The following is a 24,615-nucleotide window of genomic DNA, read 5'->3' as shown; positions in this document are numbered from 1 at the left end:
GCCGTCTGATAGAAGAAAAAGTTGGCTACGATCTACATACTGTGGGGTCGGGCTCCAAATTCCTCAATAGGACACCCATAGCACAAAAGTTAATAACTAGAACCAACAAATGGGACTTACTCAAACTAAAAAGTTTTTTCTCAGCAAAAGAAACAATAAGAGAGGTAAATAGGGAGCCTATACTCTGGGAAGAAATCTTTACTCCTCACACTTCAGATAGAGCCCTAATATCCAGAGTATACAAAGAACTCAAAAAATTAGACAATAAGATAACAAACAACCCAATCAACAAATGGGCCAAGGACCTGAACAGACACTTCTCAGAGGACGACATACAGTCAATCAACAAGTACATGAAAAAATGCTCAGCATCTCTAGCTGTCAGAGAAATGAAATCAAAACCACCCTAAGATACCATCTCACTCCAGTAAGATTGGCAGCCATTATGAAGTCAGACAACAACAAGTGCTGGCGAGGATGTGGGGATAAGGGTACACTTGTACATTGCTGGTGGGACTGCAGATTGGTGCAGCCAATTTGGAAAGCAGTATGGAGATTTCTTGGAAAGCTGGGAATGAAGCCACCATTTGACCCAGCTATTCCCCTTCTTGGTCTATTCCCTAAAGACCTAAAAAGAGCATGCTACAGGGACACTGCTACATCGATGTTCATAGCAGCACAGTTCACAATAGCAAGACTGTGGAACCAACCTTGATGCCCTTCAATAGACCAATGGATAAAAAAAATGTGGCATTTATACACAATGGAGTATTACTCTGCATTAAAAAATGACAAAATCATAGAATTTACAGGGAAATGGATGGCATTAGAGCAGATTATGCTAAGTGAAGCTAGCCAATCTCTAAAAAACAAATGCCAAATGTCTTCTTTGATATAGGGAGAGTAACTAAGATCAGAGTAGGGACGAAGAGCAGGAGAAGAAGATTAACATTTAACAGGGATGAGAGGTGGGAGGGAAAGGGAGAGAGAAGGGAAATTGCATGGAAATGGAAGGAGACCCTCAGGGTTATACAGTGGAGGGGGTAGAGAGAGAGGAGGGGAGTGGAGGGGAGCGGTGGGGAGGGGGGAGGGTGTAGGATGGGAAAGGCAGTGGAGCACAACAGACACTAGTATGGCAATATGTAAATCAATGGATGTGTAACTGATGTGATTCTGCAATCTGTGTATGGGGTGAAGGTGGGAGTTCATAACCCACTTGAATCAAAGTGTGCAATATGATATGTCAAGAAATTTGTAATGTTTTGAACAACCCACAATAAAAAATTAAAAAAAAATTGGTATAGAAATACAAAAAACCCTCAAATAGAGAAAGCAAAAAGAGTAATGCTGGAGGAATCACACTAGCTGATTTCAAAACATACCACAGAACATAGTAACCCAGACAGCATGGTATTGGTATAAAAAACAGACCCATAGACCAATGGAATGGAGTACAAAACCTAGAAATATATAGTATATAAAACTTTACAGCCAACTGAATTTCAGCCAAGATATCTAAAACATACATTATAGAAAGGACATCCCTTTAATAAATGATACTGGAATAACATGCAGAAGATTGCAACTTGAATCCTGTCTTTTATTTTATACAAAAATCAAGCCCCAAAAGGATCAAGCACCTTAATGTAAAATCTGAAACACCAGAGGAAAACATAGGGGAACACTTAAAGATATTGGTACAGGCAGTGATTTTCTGCATAGAAAATTGTGTGTGTATATGTGTATGCACAGAAAAGCAGTGATACCCATTGTGGATTAAATGTGTGGGTACATGAGTCATCAGTTGTACTGTTGGTGTACAATGACTTTAGCAATCAATTTGGCAGCATAATCTCCTACATTTGCATATAACCTATAATCTGGAGACTCTAGCACCTTTTCACTGTTCTTTACTCACCTACATGTACTCACTTTTGTCTTTTCTAGTTTAAATTGTGGTCTGTCTTCAGAATCTCTCACATAGAGATGGTCATCTTTTTTCAAAATTCTAACTTTTTATATATGACAGTAGAATGTATTATAATTTATATTACACATTTAGAGCACAATATTTCATATCTCTGGTTGCATACAAAATATAGTCACACCATTCCTGTCTTCATATATGTGAGATGGTCATCTTTTTATTTTCTCTTATTTTAGTCCTTGCTTGTCAAGACCAAAAAAAAACTAGGCTGGCTGATCTCATCTTAAAGGCTTCATTATTGACTTCAAACATACTCCAATGGTGGCATATTTCTTAGACCATTTAATTTCTCATCTTGCTAAATGACTGTTTTATTACACCTTTACATCTACATATCTAAAACCTGACCCTCATCCTCACCTAGCAGATGTCCTTGTGTTCTAAAAGTCAGTCAGGAGACAGGTTCCAAAGCTCCCCGTCTATTTCTCATACCACCACCTGCTGGTTGTTTGCTGATATATTTTTCTTCTTTTACTTTAGGTTTAGTTTCCATGACCCTCACAAAGGCCAGTCACACAGCTCTGTATTAAATTCCATTCCACTTGAAGGATATTGTTTTGGAAATTCACAACTTCTCTTGCCTTGTTAGTTTTTCCTTCTCTATTGGATCTATTTAAGCAAATAGACTATAATATTCATAATCTCAAAGATAACAAAAATCCCTCTATTTACCTCTCTTTCCAATTTAGCTACCATATCTTCCTTGTGTTTCTTTAACTTTTTCAAAGTTCCTTCTCACTATTTATTGAACCCACTCTAAAGAGGCTTTGCTCTGTTTCTCTAAAAATTATCTTGTCAAAGCCACCACTTATGTCCATGTTATTCAATCTGTTCTTCAATTGAGTATTCATCCGTTGAACTTTGTGCACCATTCCACAAGGTTGATTATTTCCTCCTTCCAAAAACTTTCTTCATCTGGCTTTCACAACACACATTCTTCAGGTATCACTCCTCAGACAGCTGACTGGTTCCTCCTTGCACTCCTGATGTCTGAATGTAGGACTAAGGCTTGTTGCTCATACCTCTTCACTATATCCACTCCTTAGGTGGTCTCATCTTATCAATTAGCTATAAATTACATCTCTTTGAAAAAGCTACTTCCTCATTTTTTCTCTAGTCTTGATCATTGCCCTTAGACTCCAGATGAATACATTGAGGGACCCACCTACATCTTCATTTGGATGTTTAATTGAACTGTGCACATCAGAAACTAAGCTCATCATCCTTTTTCTCAAATTTTCTCTGATTTTTTGAACTTGAGTCTTTTCCATCTCAGTAAATGGTAACTACTTTCGTCCAGTTGCTTAGGCTAAAAACCTTAAAGTTTCTCTTTGATTCATGTTTCTTTCACCTGCACATGAATCTCCCATCCCCTACATCTTTATTGTTCTCCCTTTGAAACATCTCCATAGTTTGACTCTTCTCACTACCTTTCCTGGTCAAGCAACCCCTAGAAATAATTATATAACTCACCTTCTTGTAACTCCTCATGCTCCTAAAGTGTACTTCTGACACTGAAGCCAAATTGATCATATGGAACTCAAAGAGCCCTCCAGTGCCCTTCTACATGCATCCATCAAAAGTTATCCTAATTAGACTATACTCCCCTTCATGACCTGCCTCACTGCCTTCTGCTACCTTTCTGCCTTAGCTTCCTACTATTCTCCCCTTGCTCATTCCTTCATAGTCACATAAGCTTAATTGATACTCCTGGAAATTGTGAGGTAGGCTACTGCCCCAAGGTCATCATGCTCCTTCAGGTCACTCACTAGCTGTCAGTTTCTCAATAAGGCTTCCTCTGAATGTCTTTGTTAAATATCACCTTCCTGTATTCCTTATTCTGCTTCCATACTTTGTTTTTATAAACATTTTATCAATACATAATCTATTTATTTCATAAATTTTACTTATTTTACTTATTTTACTTATTTATTTTAAGATAACTAAATTAGTTGATAATTTTATCTATTTAGTTTACTTCTACATTCCCAGAACCTAGAATAGCCTTGAATAAAGTGCAATAAAAATTATTGAGTGAATAAATTAGTGAATGGTCATGAAATTTCATGAAATGTATATACTATTTGAAATAGCAACTTCATTTCTAATAATTTAGAAAGAAAATTATACAGGTCCAAAAAAATGCATGTATTAAAACATTTTTTAATGAAGAATGAAAAACCAAGAACAGTAATAGGAAATTGGATATTAAATTATGATATAGCTATAGTATGAAATACCATGCAGCTCTTAAAAAGGATGTGACTGTACTTTTATTAATAAGAAGACAATGTATGGTAAAGTGAAAATGATGACATACAAAACACGTTAATATTGATCATCTTGTGCTAGCAAAACCATTTGTAATCATAATTTTCTTCTTCATGCTATTTTATACCTTTGAAAGATGTCTATTTATAGCCTATTATTAATATAGCAAATTTTTATATATGTACATATGTGTGTATGTCTATATGCATGTGTATGTATATGTATGTATGTATATATGTATATGAACCCCTTTACAGTTTGTAAGTATGAATCCCTTTACAGTTTGTAAGTCAAATTTTCTACTCACCTGCAAATGTGAGTTTTCAGAGCATCAAAACAGTCTGTATTTATATTCCCCAGTGGGTCTTCCCCAATCTTATAATCATATGATTTTGTGTTCATCCTTGATAAAAAAGGGAATGCTTATCTTCCTTGAACATGCCACTTCTTTGAACACTTTTTCTCCATGTCTTTCTCTGATTTCTACTTGCTTGGTCTCAGTCATAAGTGAGTTGAGATAATGTGTGGGCCTGACATTAAGTAGCTACTACTGTTTATCCAACAGCTATTTTAACTCCTTAATTTTCATAGATATCCCTGTGCTGTGGAGTACCTTACTTATTATTAGTGCCTTATTATTCTATTCTTTCTCAATTCTTCCATAAAACCATTCTCAAATTGATATTCTAAAAATACACACAATGCCACAAAATCCCCTTTCTTTCCAGGATCATAGCTAAAAGTGATGTTTCTTAGAATTTCTTTGTGTCTTCCTAGCCTCATCATTAATCATAATAAATTATCTTCATTTTATGAGTGAGTATTTTTTTCCTATTATTTTAAGTTCAGTTATGTAGGGTAATATGATGGAAAGGTTGTTATTCAGGCCATTGTATTGAATGCCAGGGCTTCAATCATGAATTAATTCCACTTGCTACTGATCTTTTCCCTTGGTGAAATAATTTTGGTCCTTAGCCATATTATTCATGAAGGAACTTTGTTATCCTCACTGATCTGGCTATATTCTTTTTCTTGCAGCAAGACTTTTATAGTGGTGTTCTTATTAGTGTTGAAATGGCTAAACTTAATAATGTGTTTATCATTGAGGACCTCTCAGCTTCAGTGTAGTTAGGTTTGTTCAATGTCATATTCTTAGTACCTATAGTAAAGATGTGCTAGAAGAAATGAACTAATAAATCATTGTTTTAAAAACTCCTCTTCCTTTTTGCTTTAATAAGAAAGGTCTTTTTCTTCATAAAAGTGGAATGGTTTGCCTCAGGAAGTTGTGAATTATTAGTCACTGGATATAGTCAGATGAACTGGGTGCCAGGAATATCATAGATAAGAGTTAAGCATCATTATTTGGGGAGATTTTTTACTAAAATACTCTCTGCTCCTGAGATGCATGCTTGTTTAAGGTAAAACCCACTATAAAATTTTGTTGATGTTTAAATTGAATACATAATTATGTCATAGGAAATTTAAATCATAATAATGACACGTATGGAGTGCTTGCCCTTTCCTGGGAACTATACAAAGGTAAGGACTTACATCTTTTATGTAATCCTTAAAGCAATCATGCAAGGTTACAACTCTTACTCACTCTATTTGATAGAGAAGGAAACTGAGGCTTAAGGAGAGTTTTAATTTGTCCATTATCACAGTTAATAAACCATAGAGAGAGACAGTTGCTTCTTATACTTCTGCATTCTATTATGTTGCTGATGACCAAATGGCATTGAAAAGAAACAAGCTAACATCAATAGGATGAATATAGTTTTAATAAGGGATGCCAAAAAGGGTACATTTTTCTTCATGTTCTCCCATCTTCTTTAATATCTGAAGAAATCACTGGAATAAGCAAGATTAAATAGTTTCCTATAACAAATGAAGAGAGCTTCATGATCCACAATAATTTTGCCCCTCTTCTGGACTTCACTTTTTATATCTTGATGGCTATGTTGTCAGTGGCCAGTGCTGTCAACTAGTTTCTGTGAGAGTGGATTAATCTCCTATTTTTTCCTCTAACTTCTGCCTCCTGGCTTCTGTATTCTTCCATTTAAAAATGTATTCAAATTGCTTGTTATTACAGAATCAGCTTTAAGAAATGACTTTATAATGATGTCTTATTGGAATTATTGGCATAATAAGAATGTTGCCATTTATTGAGTGCTTTATATGTTTTGGGTATTTTGCTTTATATGGAGTATTACTTTGAATTCTCATTATATAGATGAGGCAATTGAGGCAGTGAGAGGCCACATATTCTACCTGGTCATAGGCAGTAGTAACAGTCTGAGCAAGGTTTTCTTTTTAAATATAACTGTAATAATTTAATACAGCTGCTTTATCATTTTCATAAAATACACAGTGGTAATTCTTTTTTTGTCTTTTTTCTTTTGACAAGATTCAACCACTGTGAAAATGTACATAACATGCAGATCAGCATATACAACAATTTCATCTTCATATAATCAGCAACAGAGACTGCTTAATGAGACATACTATACTTGCATTCCTCTAAATTTCCACCCTGGTTTGACAGCTGAACAGAAATATTATCATCCAGGCTCATTCCCCTCACTAGCAGAGTGAAGGCATAAGCCTTTTGCAACTAATACCTTAGCATTCAAATAGCATGAGGAGCTATTTGTTGCTGAATTTCTAGCTTGAGCTAGTCTGTGAGCAGGGAATTCAATTCCAAGGACTTTACATGTTAACTACTTTGTAGTTGTGCCTTCTGTGAGCTACACTAATGATATATTTGACACTAGAAGTACATGTGGGTTTTCTTGGGGTGACTAATTTATAACTGGGTGGTAGCTTAATGTACTGAGATGATCTGATCATTTTTCTATTTAGGTTTAATTTAAGGCAGCAGAAAAATTTTCATTTCATGTTGTGTGCAACCTTTTTGTCAGATGAGATGTGACCTTATTTTTATCCTTTAATCTTGAGTTATGAAGGAGGTTGTTAAAATGAGTGATGTCCTGCCACTGTTGCCTATTTCTCTGAAGCCTAATCTTAAATTAGTTTATATTTCTGCCAAATACAAAGGGTATTTGAATAACAAGGGCATAAATTATAATAAAGGGTGAGCTTTATTTCTCATTCTATCTACCTCTCAAAATTATGAATAACAAATCAGGGAGACATGATATGTTCAAGTGTGACAAATTATCTCCTTGGGATTTAAAATGTGATTTTTAATTTAGGGTAGTTAATGCTCATTAAAGAGAAAAATAGAAAATAAAGGATAATAAAGAGAAGGTTGGAAATCACTCATGCCTCTATCACTCAAACAATCACTTTAAAAATGTTGGTACATTTTGTTCCAGCTATGTGTATTTCCCATAGTCACAATTTTAATGTATCAGTTAGGTCTCTGAAAGGTTATAAGTTGATTTTTCAAAGGTTTCTGGTGGGTGGGCAATTTATAGAACAGGTGGTAGGCTGTGGTAAAATAATTTGGAACAAAAAAATAACAAAAAGGTGCCCTGGTAGGTCATCAATCAGGAAGCAAGATGCATAGGTAGGGACTTCACATAACTTCTTAGGATGCTGCTGCCATTAGCACAAAGAAGTATTCCTGTCCCTCCCTTCCTAGCTGCACTCCATCAATATTCTGAGTCTCAGGAAGGAGTGTGGATTATAGGAGTATATCATGGGCTTGCCCCTGGTTGTACCACCAGAAGGAAGACGGAGGATTTGATTTCTTTTCTTTTTGAAATGAATATGATAGCTAACGTTTGCTATCCTTACCAAATGTTTTGTCTCTGTTGAGTATTCTTAAATTAACTCATTCAAATTCTCACTAAACTCCTGAGAAAATTATTATCAGTGTCTGTTTTTATAGTGTAGTTATAGCATCACCAATATCTAAGAAGGGTACCTGATGGGAAACCAGCCATCTTGCTTTTGAGTTTTGGTATTTAATCTCTCTGTTATGCTAAGCCTTGGTGTGGTGGCAGAAAGGTTGGAGAGCTAGTGCTATCTCCTGAGAATCCATATAATGAGGAAAAGTATATTTTCTGACATTTTCCTTGATCAAAATATGCCCAATGTTCATTATATATATTTTTAAACTTCTACTAATGCATTAATCATATTTCCATGTTGATTTGTGTATTCATATGGTTTTGTATGTCATTACAGTGATTGGTTTTGAAGACATTCTATTTCAAAAATTTCTTTACCAATTTTGAATTAACTCTTTTTGAACTGTCTTCCAGTTTATTAATGAAAGCTATTATTTATCAAGTACTAACCATATGCTAGGCACATTTCTCAATGTTTTACACCATCTCTGTAAATTTTTCTGTATTGCATTTCTATTTCATTAAAAACAGAGTATGTACTAATGAGAATAAAATAAATGTTTGATAAAATACTTAACTTCTAAAAGGGGTTGTTCTTGTTAGTAGGGCATAGTGTCTTCTTCATTGTTATTAAGTTGCCATTATTATCAAATTTTAAAATTCAGTATAAATGTCATTTTTAATAGTATCTAGAGGGGGGATACCTGATAGGAACAATAGAATTCTTGCCTCAATATGTTAAGAATCACAAGTGTATAGCAATGGGGTGGTGTGTTTGAGGATGTAATTTTTTAAAATAACAAATATTTCTCTATCATTATAGAACTCTCTAGCTGAATTGATAAAAATATATACTCATTATTAAATAATAAGATAAAATGTACTCTTCAGAACTGTTTAATATCACTAATCATCATGGAAATGCAAATCACAACTTCAATGAGGTATCATCTCTCTTCAATTAGAATGGCTATTTTCAAAAAAAGACAATAATGAATGCTGGGGAAGTTGTGGAGAAAGGGGAACTCATACACCCTTGGTAAGAGTACAAGTGTGTTTTACTCTTATGGAAAACAGAATGGAAGTACCAAAAAATAAAGGTTAACCACCAGTGATCTTACTACTGGCTAAATATCCAAAGGAAAGGAAATCAGTATGTCTGCATTCCTGTGTTTATTGAAGTACTATTCACAATAGTCAAGATATAGAATCAATCTAAAAGTGCATTGAAGAATGAATGGATATATATCTACAATGGAATATTATTTATCCATAAAAAGAACAAAATCCTATCATTTGTACCAACATTGATGAATCTGGAAGATGTTACACTAAATGAAATAAAGCCAGGCATAAAAAGACAAGTATTGCTTGATCTCACTCAAATATGGAAACTAAAACATTGATATTACAGAAGTAAAAAGTAGAATAGTGGTTACCCGATACTGGGAATGAGGAAGGGAGGATGGGGAGACATGGGTTAATAGGTAGAAAATTATGGTTAGATAGGAAGAATAAATTCTAACACTTGCAGGGTGATTATAATTAAGAACAATTCATTATATATTTTAAAACCTTTAGAAGAGAGGATTTTGAATATTTTCACCCAATGAAATGATAAATGTTTGAGATATGGATATGATAATTATTCAAAATTTTTATTATACATTGTATGGATTGAATTATCACATTGTACTTCATAAATATGTACAGTCATTTCAGTTGAAAATAAAATTTAAAAAGTATTCTTTGGTTGGTGGCTATTGAATAAAATCCAAACAATTTGGTGTTTTATTTATTCTTCATAATTTCTGAATATGATTTACATTTTTGATTACTTATCTTTTTCTTTATATCTTAACATAGAATTTTTACTATATACCTGCACATGAATATATATACATTAATATGTGTATATATATATAAACTTTTACTGTGTATATATATATACATATTGACATGGACATATACATATATGTGTGTAATGCTTTCTTATATTATTTCCCTTTATTTGAAATTCTCTAAAGTACTATTGTTAACATTTATTTCTCCAAATAGATTGGTGTGCACAAAGTTTTGCCAAACAAAATGGGTTATATAGAGCTGTTTTTCTTTATTTACTAGTACACTGTATTGTTTTTACTTACTAGTAAACTGTATTGTTTCATTTCAAAATCTTGTTTTTTTGTAGAGCAACATAGTGTTCTAGAATACAGATGTATCATAGTTCCTTTATGAATGAATAATTGGAATTTCTGATTTTAAATAATTTAAAAATATTTTTAAAGATTTTATTTTAATCAAAGCCTGAATGTTCTCTATGATATGTGGATGCTAACACAAAATAAAGGGGGGGCAGGGAGAATAGACCTTCATTGGATTAGACAAAGCAGAATGAAGGGAGAGAAGGAGGGATTGGAATAAGAAAGACAGTAGAATGAATCGGATATAACTTCCTATACTCATATTTGAATACATGATCAAACCCCACCTTATATGCAACTATAAGAATGGAATCCTAATAAGTTATGCTCCATGAATGTATAATATGTCAAAATGGACTCTATTATCATGTATATCTAAAAATAACAAAGATTTATTTAAAAATAGTTCCTAGTTATTTCCTCTGGATTTCAAAAATATCTGTGTTGATATCTCTGATTTTGTTGTTTTGAGTCTTCTCTCTATTTCTTTTGGTTAGTTTAGCTAAAGGTTTATCAATCCTATTTATCTTTTCAAAGAACTAAACCTTTGATACACGATGTTTGTAATTTTTGTTTATTCTCAATTTTTGGCTCTGATCTTACTATTTCCTGTCTTCTATTTCTCTTATTGATTTTGCATTTCGTTTCTTCTTGCTTTTTTAGGGTCTTGAGGTGTAACACTAGATTACTTATTTGGGATCTTTCTTTTATTTATTTTTTATATAGATATTTAATGCTGTAAACTTTCCTCTTAGAACTGCATTCATACTTCTCAGAGATTTTGATATGCTGTATCTGTGTTCTTATTTGTTTTTAAGATTATTTTTTGGTTGTCCCCTGATTTCATCTATGACCCATTCCTTATTCAAAATCATATTATTTAATTTCCACAGTGTTAAAAAGATTTCTGTTTTTTTTTTAATCTTGAAACTGATTTCTAACTCCATTCTGTTATGATCTGATCATATGCAGGGAATTATCTTTCTTTTCCTTTCTTTCTTTTTTTTTATATTTACTAAGACTTGCTTTGTGTCCTAAAATATAGTCTATTTTGGAGAAGGTTCCATGTGTAGCTAAGATAAAGCACATTTATTTGTTGATGAATGAAATATTCTTTAGATATCTGCTAGGTCCATTGATTAATTTTTCATTAAGAAAACTTTATTTTTTTAGTTCTGGAGACCCTTTACTTAGTTTATGTCTGGATGCCCTGTCTATTGGTGAGAAAGGTATATTGAAATCACCAAACATTATTGTTTTGGGGTCTTTGTATCAAGTAGAGTTTAAGTAAGTAGATGACTGACTTTGGGGAATAAATACTTATAATCATTATATCTTGTTGGATGATTACCTTAACCAGTATTGAATTATCTTCTTTGTCTCTTCTGATTAATTTTGGTTTAAAATCTATATTTTTTAGAGTTTTATTTAAGATTTTAAATAAATCTTCCATGAGCATCTTCTGAATACATCATTGCTTATTTGTGCTGTTATTATAGTAGGGTAAATTTTTAGATTTGGAACTGCTAGTTTAAAAAGTATTCTTGTTTAATATTGAATACTTTTCCAAATTACCTTTCAAGATGCTCCTGTAAGTTTATGAACAAATCTTGAATCAGAGTGTTGTTTCCCCACATTCTTATTCATAATGGACCTTATTATTCTTTTAACTTTTGATAATCTATTTGGTAAATCCACTGCATTACTTTTTCTTACTGACATAAAGCTCTTCTTCATGTATTGTGAACATCAACCTCTAATCTCTTAAATATTTCATTTTGTCTTATAAAATGCCATTTGTTGTCTAATTTTATTTATACTGTTTTTTTCCATTAAGAAAACTATATTTTTTATATAGTTAAAATGTAATTAACTGTGTTTTACTATGTGGCTTCTGTTTTATTCTAAATTCTTCTTTCTTTCTATATGACTAATTTCCTTCTTCTGCAGGATTATCCCCAGCAACATACACACATACATAGTGTTTCTCAACAACAGTAAAAATCTCCCTTTACTACATGTCTATGAGAATCTACTTTCCTATTGCTCCTAAAATGTCTCTTCATTTTCTTTTATTTCTCTTTGCCCATTCTCTCTTGAACCTATCAGACTTTTCATTTAAAAGTTTCCCCAAATAGCATTAGGGTTACCAGACACACATCGACAGGTTAAGTCTTCATCTTACTTGATCTGTCAGTGGCATTTGACACACTCCTGCTTTCTTGAGGCATGCTCTTTATTACTAAACCTTTGCGATACCTCTCTCACTTTTCTCTCCTCTAATCTTGGTGACCAAATTTGCTGATTTCCTTTGCTGATTCTTCCTCAAAATGGCCAGGTTCCAATAGGTTACTGAATGATCAATGGGTTATAGAAGACATCAAGGAGGAAATTAAAAAATTCTTAGAGATAAATGAAAACACAGACACAACATATCGGAATCTATGGGACACATTGAAAGCAGTTCTAAGAGGAAAATTCATTGCTTGGAGTTCATTCCTTAAAAAAAGGAAAAACCAACAAATAAATGATCTCATACTTCATCTCAAAATCCTAGAAAAAGAAGAGCAAAACAACAGCAAAAGAAGTAGAAGGCAAGAAATAATTAAAATCAGAGCTGAAATTAATGAAATCGAAACAAAAGAAACAATTGAAAAAATTGACAAAACTAAAAGTTGGTTCTTTGAAAAAATAAATAAAACCGACAGACCCTTAGCCATGCTAACGAAGAGAAGAAGAGAGAGAACTCAAATTACTAGCATACGGGATGAAAAAGGCAATATCACAACAGACACTTCAGAAATACAGAAGATAATCAGAAATTATTTTGAATCCTTATACTCCAATAAATTAGAAGATAGTGAAGGCATCGATAAATTTCTTAAGTCATATGATCTGCCCAGATTGAGTCAGGAGGATATAGACAACCTAAACAGACCAATATCAATTGAGGAAATAGAAGAAACCATCAAAAGACTACCAACTAAGAAAAGCCCAGGACCGGATGGGTATACAGCAGAGTTTTACAAAACCTTTAAAGAGGAACTAATACCAATACTTTTCAAGCTACTTCAGGAAATAGAAAAAGAGGGAGAACTTCCAAATTCATTCTACAAGGCCAACATCACCCTGATACCTAAACCAGACAAAGACACTTCAAAGAAAGAAAACTACAGACCAATATCTCTAATGAACCTAGATGCAAAAATCCTCAATAAAATTCTGGCAAATCGGATACAAAAACATATCAAAAAAATTGTGCACCATGATCAAGTAGGATTCATCCCTGGGATGCAAGGCTGGTTCAATATACGGAAATCAATAAATGTAATTCACCACATCAATAGACTTAAAAATAAGAACCACATGATCATCTCGATAGATGCGGAAAAGGCATTTGACAAAGTACAGCATCCCTTTATGTTCAAAACTCTAGAAAAACTAGGGATAACAGGAACATACCTCAATATTGTAAAAGCAATCTATGCTAAGCCTCAGGCTAGCATCATTCTGAATGGAGAAAAATTGAAGGCATTCCCTCTAAAATCTGGAACAAGACAGGGATGCCCTCTCTCACCACTTCTGTTCAACATAGTTCTCGAAACACTGGCCAGAGCAATTAGACAGACGAAAGAAATTAAAGGCATAAAAATAGGAAAACAAGAACTTAAATTATCATATTTGCAGATGACATGATTCTATACCTAGCAGACCCAAAAGGGTCTACAAAGAAACTATTAGAGCTAATAAATGAATTCAGCAAAGTGGCAGGATATAAAATCAACACGCATAAATCAAAGGCATTCCTGTATATCAGTGACAAATCCTTTGAAATGGAAATGAGGACAACCACTCCATTCACAATATCCTCAAAAAAAAAAAATAAAATACTTGGGAATCAACCTAACAAAAGAGGTGAAAGACTTATACAATGAAAACTACAGAACCCTAAAGAGAGAAATAGAAGATCTTAGAAGATGGAAAAATATACCCTGTTCATGGATAGGCAGAACTAACATCATCAAAATGGCGATATTACCAAAAGTTCTCTATAGGTTTAATGCAATGCCAATCAAAATCCCAACAGCATTTCTTGTAGAAATAGAGAAAGCAATCATGAAATTCATATGGAAAAATAAAAGACCCAGAATAGCAAAAACAATGCTAAGCAGGAAGAGTGAATCAGGTGGTATAGCGATACCAGACTTCAAACTATACTACAGAGCAATAGTAACAAAAACAGCATGGTACTGGTACCAAAACAGGTGGGTGGACCAATGGTACAGAATAGAGGTCACACAAACCAATCCACAAAACTACAACTATCTTATATTTGATAAAGGGGCTAAAAGCATGCAATGGAGGAAGGATAGCATCTTCAACAAATGGTGCTGGGAAAACTGGAAATCCATATGCAACAAAATGAAACTGAATCCCTTTCTCTCACCATGCACAAAAGTTAATTCAAAATGGATCAAGGAGCTTGATATCAAATCAGAGACACGCCATCTGATAGAAGAAAAAGTTGGCTACGATCTACATACTGTGGGGTCGGGCTCCAAATTCCTCAATAGGACACCCATAGCACAAGAGTTAATAACTAGAATCAACAAACGGGACTTACTTAAACTAAAAAGTTTTTTCTCAGCAAAAGAAACAATAAGAGAGGTAAATAGGGAGCCTACATCCTGGGAACAAATCCTTACTCCTCACACTTCAGATAGAGCCCTAATATCCAGAGTATACAATGAACTCAAAAAATTAGACAATAAGATAACAAATAACCCAATCAACAAATGGGCCAAGGACCTGAACAGACACTTCTCAGAGGAGGACATACAATCAATCAACAAGTACATGAAAAAATGCTCACCATCTCTAGCAGTCAGAGAAATGCAAATCAAACCACCCTAAGATACCATCTCACTCCAGTAAGATTGGCAGCCATTATGAAGTCAAACAGCAACAAGTGCTGGTGAGGATGTGGGGAAAAGGGTACACTTGTACATTGCTGGTGGGACTGCAGATTGGTGCAGCCAATTTGGAAAGCAGTATGGAGATTTCTGGGAAAGCTGGGAATGGAACCACCATTTGACCCAGCTATTCCCCTTCTTGGTCTATTCCCTAAAGACCTAAAAAGAGCATGCTACAGGGACACTGCTACATCCATGTTCATAGCAGCACAATTCACAATAGCAAGACTGTGGAACCAACCTAGATGCCCTTCAATAGACGAATGGATAAAAAAATGTGGCATTTATACACAATGGAGTATTACTCTGCATTAAAAAATGACAAAATCGTAGAATTTGCAGGGAAATGGATGGCATTAAAGCAGATTATGCTAAGTGAAGCTAGCCAATCCCTAAAAAACAAATGCCAAATGTCTTCTTTGATATAAGGAGAGTAACTAAGAATAGAGTAGGGACGAAGAGCATGAGAAGAAGATTAACATTAAACAGGGATGAGAGGTGGGAGGGAAAGGGAGAGAGAAGGGAAATTGCATGGAAATGGAAGGAGACCCTCAGGGTTATACAAAATTACATACAAGAGGAAGTGAGGGGAAAGGGAAAAATAATACAAGGGGGAGAAATGAATGACAGTAGAGGGGGTTGAGAGAGAAGAGGGGAGGGGAGGGGAGGGGAGGGGGGATAGTAGAGGATAGGAAAGGCAGCAGAATACAACAGACACTAGTATGGCAACATGTAAATCAATGGATGTGTAACTGATACGATTCTGCAATCTGTATACGGGTAAAAATGGGAGTTCATAACCCACTTGAATCAAAGTGTGAAATATGATATATCAAGAACTATGTAATGTTTTGAACAACCAACAATAAAAAATTAAAAAAAAATGGCCAGGTTCCTTATTCTATCTGTGTTAATTTCCTGTCAATCCCTGTGTTTTTATGTCTATTTATATGATCTCTGTTCCTGTGACTCTCACATTGCTTTGTTCATTATAAACCTCTTTATTTCAGACTTACAAATTTATTTCCCCCTGCTCATGTATCCTCTTAAGTGTTTATTAACAACTCACAATATAAACATAATATCTGAGTTTATTGTATTTTTTAATTTTATTTTTAATTTAAATTAAATTTATTTTTAACATATAAAAACATGAAATTGTCCATATTAATGGGATTCCATGTGATATTTCAATACATGTACACATTGTGTGATGTTTAATTCAGGCTAAATATGTCTGTTGCTTCAAATACTTACCATTTCTTTTTGTTAAAAAGTTTTTTAAAATGTATAGTACATTATTGTTATCCATAGTCACCCCACTGTGCAATGGCACCTCAGAAGTTCTTGCTTCTATCCAACTGCAATTTTAGTAATCATTGGCCAAAGTTTCTCTCTCTACTACTTTCCCCAGCCTCTGGTAACCATCATTCTATTCTGAACTTTATGAGTTCAGCTTTTCTATATTCCACTTATGAGTGAGATCATGCAGTACTTTTCTTTTTGTGCTTGGCTTTTTAAACTTAACACAATAATCTCCATTTCCATCCATGTTGTTGCAAATGACAGGATTTCATTCCTTTTTTTTTTTTTTTAAATGGATGACTAGTATTCTGTTCTGGGTATTTACCACATTTTCTCTGTTTGTCAGTTGATGGACATGTTTTCATTCCTTGACTATTGTGAATAGTGGTATAATGTTAATATGAACATGGAAGGGGTCTTAGATATCTATTCCACATACTGAGTTTATATTCTTTGGAGATATACAGACATAAATGCACATATATGTATACACACATATTATTAGTGACATTTCTGGATTATATGATAGTTCTATTTTTTATTTTTAAAGCACCTCCATACTGTTTTCCATAATGCTGTACTAAGTTTCATACCTTCCAGCAGTATGAATGGGTTCCTCTTTCTCTACATCTTGATTCAGTTTTCTTAAGCTTGCTCCTCCCATATCCTGCATATCAATAAACTCATTTCTCATTTTTTGCTTATTCATGTTTAACTCATTGAAGTAAAAAACCTAGTCTCCACTAAATTGTTCTGTTTTGTCAACACTCTACATCAGCAAATTCTGACAGCTTAATTTTACACATATATGTAACATAGAAACAATTTCTTTTTAAAAAATATTTTTTAGTTATAGATGGACACAATACCTTTATTTGTTTTTATATTTATGTGGTGCTGGGGATTGAACCCAGTGCCTCATATATGCTAGGCAAGTGTTCTACCACTGAGCCACAACCCCAGCCCCCAAAAACAATTTCTGTCTTATCTACCGCAACTACCCTGATCTAAGACACCACTCCAGTGGATTATTGCAATAGCACGAAACTAACTTTCCTGCTTCGGTCCCCTTCCCAACCCTTATTTAGCCATTCTTTCTTATTGCTGAATAATATTCCTTGTACTATTATATAACAATTTGTTTAGCCAGTCACCCACAGAAGAACTTCTGGATTGTTTAAGTATCTAACCTTAATATAAACAATTTTTTATCCTTTGGATAGAGAGAGAAGATTTTGATGGGGATTCTTTTGGTCTGCATTCTTTGGTATTTCCAAAATGTGGGCTTCTTCAGCTCCAAGTCTGATATAAAGTAGGCAATAAACAAACAAACAAACAAAAATGCCAAGGGAACTCACTACAATATTGATTTTGGGTCCTGAAGTCCCTAACTGGTTTTCTCTCTTTTCTCTTTTAGTCTCTTCTTTTTTCCCCCACTCTGTAACAAATTTAAACTTATCTTTTAACTGATATATAAAACCATAACAATTATATATATTTAAAGGGTATCATATGATGTTTCAATACATATGTACCTTGCATAGTGTTTTAAACTCTTATATTTGTTTTATATATAGTATCTAATTGTGCTTAATGGGAGGAATGGGAACATCTATCTATTCTGGATAGATGTTACCTCAATAATTTCTGAACTTAATTTTTAATGTGTCCCTTTTGGCTCTTCTCTCTGTAGGTATCTGGAACTAGAAAGCAGTGGCCATCGGAATGAAGTCAGACTGCATTACCGCTCAGGCAGTCACCGTCCTCACACAGAAGTGTTTCCTTACATTTTAGCTGATGACAAGTGGCACAAGCTCTCTTTAGCCATCAGTGCCTCCCATTTGATTTTACACATTGACTGCAATAAGTAAGTGAAATGTTCTCACTTCAGGAAATCGAAGATTCTAAGAAATGACTCTCTGTTCATGTTCCTTCTCTGATTTTTCTTTTTACAGAATTTATGAAAGAGTGGTGGAAAAGCCCTCTACAGACTTGCCTCTGGGCACAACATTTTGGTTGGGACAGAGAAATAATGCACATGGATACTTCAAGGTATCTTTTGGTTAGAGTCTGAGCATAAACTGTAAATGTTTTCTAATGAGTTTGGATAAGCTTGTTTCACTTTTTATGGTGTGGATCAAAAGTAAGATAGGTGCACTTTTTAAATTTGTATCTATTTCTATTTTACTTTTCCCCCCTTTTACACTGGTCTTTTATTTAACTGGCACAATGACTTCTCAGAGAGTTTGATCCTTAAACATTATAGAGATGGTCACAGGCTGCAGTTGGGACAGTTAACATGTCATTCTTAAAATTAAGCATTCAAAGCAATAAAAATCTAAAATGTTAACATACAGATAAATACTCATGACTGAAATATAACCTTTGGTGATACTTTTAAAGGATGTTAACTAGAAAATTTGAAGCTTTTTAACATTCATTATTCATGGTCTCCTCATACTCCAGAAAATAAGAAAAGAATACATTATGTCCACAAATATGTCCAAAAAGAGAGCAGTCATAATTTATATCTTTTTTAGTGTGTACTTAGAACCACTTCATAGAAATACATAATTGGAGAGGATCAAAAGATTTAATTTCAGCCAGGTGCTGTATCAGATGCCTATAAATCCAGTGGCTTGGGAGGCTGAGGTAGGAGGATCAGGAGTGAGAGCTTCAAAGCCAGCCTCAGCAAAAGTGAGGCACTAAGCAACTCGGTGACACACTATCTCTAAATAAAATACAAAATATGGCTGGGGGTGTAGAATAAGTAGTCCAGTGCCCCTGAGTTCAATTCCTGGTCCCCCCTGCCAAAAAAAAAAAAGATTTAATTTTAGTGTTTTAAGGATTAAGAAATAATGTCCAGAGAGTTGCTTGGCTGAAAGCACATAGTGCAATCATTTTCTCCCAGTGACTGTAACAGTGCCTGCCACGCAGAAATGGCTTAATGAATGGTCATTAAAGAATGATAGGTGATATGTATAACTTTTGGATTTTATGATAGAGGTATAAATAAATTTAAAATTGTGTCTAAGCAAAGCATACAATTTTTAGAAAGGTAATTTTTTGTAAAACTTATTTAAACATTATTGCCTGGTGCTTTGGACATACTATTCCTACTTATCCCTACCCTTGCTAGTGTTAATACATTGTCCTTTCTTCCTCATAAACATCTGCATGAACCTATTCAGAGAGGTTAAGTGAGTTGCCCAAACCCAGGCAACTAATAAGTGACACATGTGGAAAATTGATTCCATGCATACAATTTCTAAAAATCAATGTTCTTGTCCCATGTAAGGGATGGAAGATGCATACTGTGAGATCCAAATTTCTCCTCAACTGAATTATGAAAGTCTTTCCCAGGGAGCCCAGATGTGACTTCACAGTCCTCACACATCAATTATGTGTACAACTCTGTGGGTAATCATCTGTATTATAGCCAGTGAATGGTCTCCATTAGAATTTGTGCAGTACATAAACTGTATAACTATACGTAAAGCCTTTTTTAACATTGCTGCTTTTAAGTGATAGAGGAGTTTGTGCAGGAGTTATCTTCTCTGTCCAAAACTCAAGCGAACAACAAATCCAGTAATTGCCACACAGTATACCAAAATGTTTATCATTCATAGTGATACCTGCTATTAATCAGAGTACACATGTGAAAGATAAACAGACAAGTATTTAACTAGTAAATCTCTATGGGTACATTCAGAATTGCCTTCATAACATGTTGGAACTTTTACCCATGCTATTAGACATTTTGTTTGCATTTTTCAAAGGAATAAAGGAAATATCAGTTAAAGAAAAAAAAAAGTTGATGAAGGAAGAGAGAGGTGATGAATGAAAGAGACAGCTGGATTGTGTCTGATGAGATAATTTCTGAGTTACCATTGCCCTTTGCTTTAAGAGCTCAGCAAGCTGGAAGCTAATTATACCTTAATGACTAAGGATGCATGTAAATTTTGCCTATAAACGTGGGATGAAGCCTTCAGTGTAAAACGGGTCATTTCCAGCTGGCATTTTATGTTAAACTTTCTGTACTCTTAAAGACTCATCACTGAATCTTGCTGCAGCTGTTTAATAAATCTATTGTTCTTTTTGAGTTGAGAAATTAATTTTAAAATATCCCACTGAAAAATGAGAAATGCTCAAATGTGCATTGCCTTAAAAACTTACTTTTTCTATTCTGTTCTTTTTGATGATTAAACTTAATTCAAAATTGGTAATAATATCAGTGTTTCTGAAGCCAGAAGTGAATTTTAGGTTAATTTTTAAAGGTCATTTTCAAGCCCTACTTCTGTGGCTAACTAAAAATAACTTCTCCAAACAACCTATCACCACTTAATTATATCTTGACATTTAATCTTAAGGCTTTAAAAATATTATCAATAAGAGACTACATGGGTAATAATCTGTTTTGCCTGATGAATTTCTTTCCCTTGGTGTGAAGTAGAAGGACTATATTTAAAAAGACTCTTTACTCAGGGATTTTGGTGAATCCGTTCTTTAATGTTTTCTTCATGAACTTGACTATGGAACATAATTTGGGTAAATGAAAACAATATTTCTTTTTCTTTGTTTTTCATACACAGGGTATAATGCAAGATGTGCAATTACTAGTCATGCCCCAAGGATTTATTGCTCAGTGCCCAGATCTTAATCGCAGTAAGTCTATTTGTCCTTCCACTGTGTTATGTGATGAAAAGTGTGCTTCTTGCTTAATTTTGTCCAGAATGTCAGTTTGAAATTGGAGTTCACATCTAATGGATGTCAGCATAGACTTAATCAGATTGAGCCCCTTATAAATACAATTTGACCAATGTTGTGTTTGTATTTCCAGCCTGTCCAACTTGCAATGACTTCCATGGACTTGTGCAGAAAATCATGGAGCTGCAGGATATTTTAGCCAAAACATCAGCCAAGGTAAAAGCCACTCACAAGTATAGTGAAGAAACTAAGAAATCCTTGAAGTTTCAAACAGTTCTTTTTATAACCATTGATTTTCTCCTTTGAAACATTCCTTATACCATACTATTGGTAGGACTGAATCTAAATCCTTGCTCAAGGAGAAGACTTATAAATATTCAGACCCCAGCCATCTGTATACCAAATGATTCAGTAAATCAGGAATAAAGCAGATTACCTTTTATCCCTTGCTTATCACATAGCAAGATTTATTTTTAGTTTAAGTTTTTATTATTAGTTATTCCTACTTAGCTTTTTGTTATAAGCCAGAGGCAGCAAGACTGTGTAAAGAATATGGATACTATAATTTAGTCAAGGAAATGGTTTCACAAATGCTTTCTATCACTATTTTACAATTATAGGTTGATTCACTAATGTCTTAAGCATATATCAGGTTTTCTGACAATTTCACTAGATTTTTTATTTTGCACAGTAGTTATGAATTACCTGAAGGTTGTGTTGTATAGTATATGACTTGTTATTTATATGATATAACTCCTACATTTACTTTTTCACTTGAGTGAACATATTAATGAGGCAACATTTTTTAAAAAAAAACAGAAAATGCTTTTCTGCATTGAGTGATATGATTTTGAATTAGACATTGATTTGTGTTTTATAAATTGTACTTTTTGTTTTAAAAGCAAAAATTTTTCACAAAAAGTAAAGAAGGAAAACCCCTTTCTTTTAAATTAAAGGTTTAAATATGTTAATAATTAGGTGGATGATGGGTACAGATATCATTATTGCTAGATCCTTAAAAAACTTAGATGGCTGCCAGAATGTTTTGCATTTCTGTGTTGCTGGGATGGTGAACAATGTGAACCCTTCTTTTGTGCCACAGCTGTCTCGAGCTGAACAGCGAATGAATAGACTGGATCAGTGCTATTGTGAGAGGACTTGCACCATGAAGGGAACCACCTACCGAGAATTCGAGTCCTGGACAGATGGCTGTAAAAACTGCACATGCCTGGTATGGCTTCCATTTGTGTTCAGAGGAAGGGAACTCATATGTTCGCACTTCTTTAAAAATTTATTAAAACAATGTAATCATGAAAATTTCAAGACCCATTTCCTCAAGACACAACATTAAAGTGCCAGAAAACCTGGTCACATCTAAGAAACCCTGTGTTACATTATTAAAAACACTTTCTAGTCTGTAAAGATGATTATGGTTTAGGAATGCTATAAAGTTTATGTTTATTGATTCACACATGAAGTGAGCAATTTAAATTAGCATACTAAGGTGATTCTCAAAGGATTCTCTTATAGTCCTCATTAGCATTTCCATGGATTTTGACCCTCTTCATTTTATTAATACATTTTAGTGAAAGTAAATTGTAAATAGCATTAATTATCATGTTCAAATTGAGCAATGTAAACAAATAATGGATTTTAAAAAATAAGATTATCTCTAATAGTTTACTGATACAGTGGAATACAAACCATAGAGTTTAAATGAACATGATTTTGGCATAATTGCTCACAAATAAGGTAGACTATTTTAATGCATTATTATGTTATTTTATAACAGTATATTTATATTTTATAACAGTATACTCAAAAGTTCAAAATGAGTTTGGTTTTGAACTTTTAAATTTCACATTGAACTCATCTGATAGAAAGTAGTCTTTCTGGAGAGAAATCAAAGATCTATGTGAATTAACCTTTAAAAAATTTTCCATGTTCATCTCATTTATTCAAAAGCAGAATGTCATGTAAATATGAAAGTAGTTCAGAAATAACTGAGTGTGTGTAAGAGATGAAGAGAGAAAGAGCGGATTTTTATTCAGTAAAATATCATATATCTGCCAAAATTATAACACTTTACAAATCCAGTAAAGCCTTCCCAGTCTTGTTAAATGGGCACCAAAAAAATCTAATTGAGTAAAATCCAGGTTATGTTATAGCAAAGTCAATAAAATGAGTATGAAAGCCTAAGTAAACCACCTGAGATCTTCAGATGACCTTAAGGAATCAAATTCCTTATGGGCCTGTCTGCAGTTTGGGGCTTCCTTGTGGTAATTGTCAATACTAGTTTGCTTTGTAGGGGTAGCTTGTCCAATCTTACATATTCATTAAATATTCTTAAGACTGGGACTTCCATGATGGTAGCAGCTAGTCAAGAAATTTCCTGGTTTGTTGATGTTAATTTTGTGAGGAATCTGGGGATAATTGGGTGCTCTAAGCCTACTCTGAGCTTGCTATTCCCCTTGTTGTGTGGTGCCCTTCCATTCACCTGTGTCCATATTCACTACTCTACAGAAGATTAGGACTCTAGTTCATTTAGGATCAGTTGCTTGACAAAAGATTGGGACCAATCACCAAATATGTTATGATTCAACTTTTATTGCTGTGGGTCACTGTGTTTTGGATGTTACTGTATAATAGCTAAAGGAAATAGGGTATTTATATGAAGAGTTTGACATTTTAAAAATGGATCAAAAAAACCTTGGAGACTATTTAATTCCTACTTAGAAATTCTTTAAATATTGTTTGCTTTTCAGAATGGAACCATCCAGTGTGAAACTTTGATCTGTCCAGTTCCTGACTGTCCACTTAAATCAGCTCCTGCGTATGTGGATGGCAAATGCTGTAAGGAATGCAAATGTGAGCATAAATTTTATGATGAATACTTTCTTTGGAAAAAATAAAACTTTATATTAATAAATGTTTAACGTACTGATTTAATATGGGCAAGATAAGTAGCTTTTTGAAATAATGGAATAGTTAGAATTTCTCTATTTTGCTTGATTTGTGCTTTTCCATTTTGAAATGTTGTTTTTTTTTTTTTTTTTTTTTTTTTTTTAAGAAGGATAAAGTCTTTCTTGGAACAATCTGTTCTGTATAGTGATGGTGATAGGAAAGATGTGTAAGAATCTTACTGGAAGGCATTTCACCTATTGCATTGCTTAATATAAGTACCTCCAAAATAGATCAAGAATAGTCCACACTTGGCTGCAATAACAAAGGAAATTCATGATATAAGTGACCTTCAACAGCAAATGGATATACTGCTGCATTAGCCTAAATAACAGAAGTCCACATTATTTTAGAATCTTCCAGTGGTGATGGGCATGGCCTCAATTCAG

The 24,615-nt window shown here is 33.7% G+C and overlaps 1 protein-coding gene across 1 annotated transcript in view; it reads left to right on the top strand.

Moving 5' to 3' along the window:
• Nucleotides 1-24,615, top strand: part of Nell2 (neural EGFL like 2) — a 377,837-nt gene that overhangs the window by 102,397 nt on the left and 250,825 nt on the right. The window contains exons 5-10 of the mRNA XM_046435982.2: nt 18,252-18,425; nt 18,514-18,610; nt 21,151-21,223; nt 21,399-21,481; nt 22,368-22,496; nt 24,031-24,133. Coding sequence (XP_046291938.1) covers nt 18,252-18,425; nt 18,514-18,610; nt 21,151-21,223; nt 21,399-21,481; nt 22,368-22,496; nt 24,031-24,133 — 659 coding nt within the window. The remainder of the gene's footprint in view (nt 1-18,251; nt 18,426-18,513; nt 18,611-21,150; nt 21,224-21,398; nt 21,482-22,367; nt 22,497-24,030; nt 24,134-24,615) is intronic.

The sequence above is a fragment of the Marmota monax genome, unplaced genomic scaffold (assembly GCF_021218885.2).
Source record: "Marmota monax isolate L192 unplaced genomic scaffold, Marmota_monax_Labrador192_F-V1.1 WCK01_AAM20220418_F8-fsc00012, whole genome shotgun sequence".
NCBI classification, from domain to species: Eukaryota; Metazoa; Chordata; class Mammalia; order Rodentia; family Sciuridae; genus Marmota; species Marmota monax.
This window is presented reverse-complemented; position numbering and strand designations above follow the sequence as displayed.